Below are 3,941 nucleotides of genomic sequence, written 5' to 3' on the forward strand. Positions count from 1 at the left end.
CCAAAGTGCTGGGGTTACAGGCATGACCTGCGTGCACTGCCAGATAATGTTTGAGAATACTTTAGTTCCGTGCTCTTTTTCATATCCAGTTTGTTGGCTGAAAATTCACTTAAAAAATCATTTCCGAAAAGAAATGAATTCCATCATGACTATTCTGATTAATGTAGTATGAGTTTTGAGTCAGTTTACTCTCTAAGCTTCAGCATAAGGATAATAGTACCTTTATATTGAGTTATGAGGATTAAATGAGATGCTGTGAAGGATCTAGTAGTGCCTAGCACATAGTAGGTGCTCAATAAATACGAGCTGTTGCTGTCATTAATATGTCACCTGAGGACTTTCCCTTTATTTAGCACAGAAGTTTCTGAATGGTGGTCTGAGGGGCTTATTCAGGGGCCACCACAGCAGGAGGACTGCGTGGGGGTATTCCAGCCTCCTTCCTTGTCCCTGCCAAAACACCTTCAATTGTAGCAGCTCTGCTTTTGTCTGTTTTATTTATTTGCATCTCTTAGAAAATTGACTTATTTGAATGAAATGTTCGTTGACCAAAAAAAAGTGTGACAATTATAGCACAGAAACAAATGACTTTTCCTCCATCTGGTCATTTATTCAACCACTATGTACGTTGGGCTTGTGCTGTTTTGTCAGGGGCTGGAGATACCAGAATGAAGGTGTGTAGTTCTTGCCCTTTGGGAGCTCAAAGGCCAACAGTGGGGAGAGTCTTATAGACACTCATGGTGGCGAGTGCTGTGAAGAGGTGCTGCTTGAGACGGTCAAGAGTCTAAGGGTGCTCATCCTTTGGGGGACCCTGGAAGAGTGAGCAAGTAGTAGTCTAGAACGGGAGGATCTGTTAGGGCAAGCGCAGTCAAATGAGCTGTTGAGCTGGAAGGTTGGAAGTGTGTGGGGAGAGAGGTGGGAGACGGGGTTGCAAGGGCTGAGTGTGAAGGGCTTTGTGAAGGAGTTGGACTGTTGTGAGATCAGGGAAATGCCACACTCAGACTTGCATTTTGGGTATTGACTCTTGCATCTGGGTAGAACATGCAGCAGGAGGTCAGGTGGAAGCTGGAGGTCAGCGGCTGGTTAGTGAGTACCGAAGAAGGCCTGGGGAGGCACTGAGTCCTGAGTTGCAGAGTAGCAGTGAGGACAGAGAGGCAGAGATCAATCTATGAAGCCTCAGAAATGGATGGGAAGATAGGGGTGGGGTGAGAATGAGGGCATCTAGGCTGATTCCCAGGACTCTGACTTGGGTGCAAGGGATTGTGTTTGATGTGTAGGGGGGATTCTCTCTCTTTTTCTTTTCTTTTCTTTCTTTTTCTTTTTTTTTTTTTTTGAGTCAGAGTCTCACTCTGTCACCCAGGCTAGAGTGCAATGGCATGCTCACGGCCAACGCAGCCTTGACCTGCTGGACTCAGGCGATCCTTCTACCTCAGCCTTCCAAGTAGCTGGAACTACAGGCGCACACCACCACACCAGCTAATTTTTTTATTTATTGTAGAGACGAGGTCTCACCAAGTAGCCCAGGCTGGTCTCGAACCCTTGGACTCAGGCAATCCTCTTGCCTTGGGCTCCCAAAGTGCTGGGATTACAGGCTTGAGCCACTGCACCTGGCATCTCTCTTTTTCAACACAGCCCATCCCCAGTGTCACCCACTAGCTGGAGTCTTGTCCCTTGTCCACCATGGCTCCACTTCTTGTTTTAGCTCATCTTTCTGTACGCTGTCAGTTCTTAGAGTCTCAACACCATGACGTGGCCCTCAGTTGTGTCTGTCTATCTGCCTTCAATTGTTTCTGATAAATGAAACTTGCCTCTAAGTCATTTGGGATCACCTTAAGGGCAAGATTGTGCCATACATATTTGGTCATTTCCTCCATAGATTCTACACAGAAAGGAGGCACATAGGAGTTGCTTGACTTGCTGTTTTGACGACGTCCCTTGTTTTCTTTTCAGATTGTGAGAATGGTAAGTACAGCCCAAAGAAGAGCATTTTTAAAGAAATATCACCATTGGGGGTGATAGCAGATTCACAATGGAGGTTTCCCCGACAACCAAGTTTGGTAAGACCTTTGTGTTTGAGGACAGGCTAGAGACACAGCAAGAACTTTTCTCAGGGGAGGACCTGGGGGACCCCTTTCTTCAGGAGAGAGGTTTGGAGCAAATGGCTGTGATCTACAAAGAGATCCCTCTTGGGGAGCAAGATGAGGAACGGGATGATTATGAGGGGAACTTCAGTCTCTGCTCAAGCCCCGTTCGGCATCAGAGTATCCCCCCAGGAACCAGATCCCAGGATGATGAGATATTTAGCCAAGCCTTCCTCCAGAAATCCGACCTCAGTGTGTGTCAGATAATCCACAGTGGAGAGGAGTCTAGTCTACGCGATTGTGTGGAAGCAGACAGGGGGATCTCAGGACTTAACACACCTCACAGGATCCCACAACCAGCCAAGCCATATGCGTGTCACGAGTGCGGGAAGGCCTTCAGCCAGAGCTCCCACCTGCTCCGACACCTGGTAATTCACACCGGGGAGAAGCCCTATGAGTGCTGTGAGTGTGGGAAAGCCTTTAGCCAGAGTTCTCACCTGCTCAGGCACCAGATCATCCACACCGGTGAGAAGCCCTATGAGTGCCAGGAGTGCGGGAAGGCCTTTCGCCAGAGCTCAGCCCTCACACAGCACCAGAAGATCCACACTGGGAAGAGGCCCTATGAGTGCAGGGAGTGTGGGAAAGACTTCAGTCGCAGTTCCAGCCTCAGAAAGCATGAGAGGATTCACACGGGGGAGAGACCTTATCAGTGTAAGGAGTGTGGGAAATCCTTCAACCAGAGCTCGGGCCTGAGCCAGCACCGGAAGATCCACACCCTAAAGAAGCCTCATGAGTGTGAGCTCTGTGGGAAAGCCTTTTGTCACAGGTCACACCTCATCCGGCACCAGCGGATCCACACCGGGAAGAAACCCTACAAGTGTGACGAGTGTGGGAAGGCCTTCAGTCAGAGTTCCAACCTCATCGAGCATCGCAAGACCCACACGGGTGAGAAGCCCTACAAGTGCCACAAGTGCAGCAAGGCCTTCAGCCAGAGCTCGTCACTGATCGAGCACCAGCGCATCCACACCGGGGAGAAGCCCTACGAGTGCTGCCAGTGTGGCAAGGCCTTTTGCCACAGCTCCGCGCTGATCCAGCACCAGAGGATTCACACTGGCAAGAAGCCCTATGTCTGCGAGTGTGGCAAGGCCTTCCGGCACAGGTCAGCCCTCATTGAGCACTATAAGACCCACACCCGGGAGAAGCCCTATGTGTGCAATCTGTGTGGCAAATCCTTCAGGGGCAGCTCGCATCTGATTCGGCACCAGAAAATCCATGCTGGGGAGAAGCTGTAGAAAGAGGAGCCCGCACTGGCTAGGAGACCTTTGCTAGCTGGAGCTTGTGTCCCCTGTGCTAGGTCTTTGAGATCCCACTGCCTTCCAGATAACAGTGCTGAATGGAAGCCCTCGACGCGTTCTTCAGCTGCCACAGGTGGGAGGACCCTGCGCTGCCCAGCAAGCATACCAGTTCTCCAGAGGTCTCCTGCGAGGAGGGGAGGGCAAGCATGGGGTGAGCTGGAGGGAGAGCTGACCTTCAGCTTTCCTGTTCTCGTACTTGACACCCAGCCTATGAGGTGTCATTTTGTTCTCTCTTCGCTTTTCCCAGAATCCAGAAGAACACACATCAAGAGGGAGAGAGTTGAGTTAAACCCAGGAAAATGTCAGGTGAGCACTTTAAGGCAGGCTGCAGTCTGGCGCTTTTAGAAGACAGAAACCAACTGTGCTCACAGCCCAAATCAGCTGAAGAAAAACGTTCAAAAGTAGACATGTATGCAGCAAAATGGAATTTTCTGCCTGGGTTGGGCATTGGTGGGGGCAACCACAACCGGTCAACAGAACAAAGGCAGGTCTGGAAGAATTGGTCTTG

The 3,941-nt window shown here is 50.2% G+C and overlaps 1 protein-coding gene across 1 annotated transcript; it reads left to right on the top strand.

Moving 5' to 3' along the window:
* Positions 1-2,005: 2,005 nt before the first annotated feature.
* ZNF70 (zinc finger protein 70) lies at positions 2,006-3,736 on the top strand. The gene is made up of 2 exons (XM_008066459.2): positions 2,006-3,506; positions 3,681-3,736. The coding sequence occupies exon 1, from the start codon at positions 2,027-2,029 to the stop codon at positions 3,368-3,370; it is 1,344 nt and encodes a 447-aa protein (XP_008064650.1). The 5' UTR covers positions 2,006-2,026; the 3' UTR covers positions 3,371-3,506; positions 3,681-3,736.
* The last annotated feature ends 205 nt before the right edge of the window (positions 3,737-3,941 follow it).

Source organism: Carlito syrichta, unplaced genomic scaffold, assembly GCF_000164805.1.
Source record: "Carlito syrichta isolate Samal-C Ts95f unplaced genomic scaffold, Tarsius_syrichta-2.0.1 Scaffold308940, whole genome shotgun sequence".
Taxonomy (NCBI): domain Eukaryota; kingdom Metazoa; phylum Chordata; class Mammalia; order Primates; family Tarsiidae; genus Carlito; species Carlito syrichta.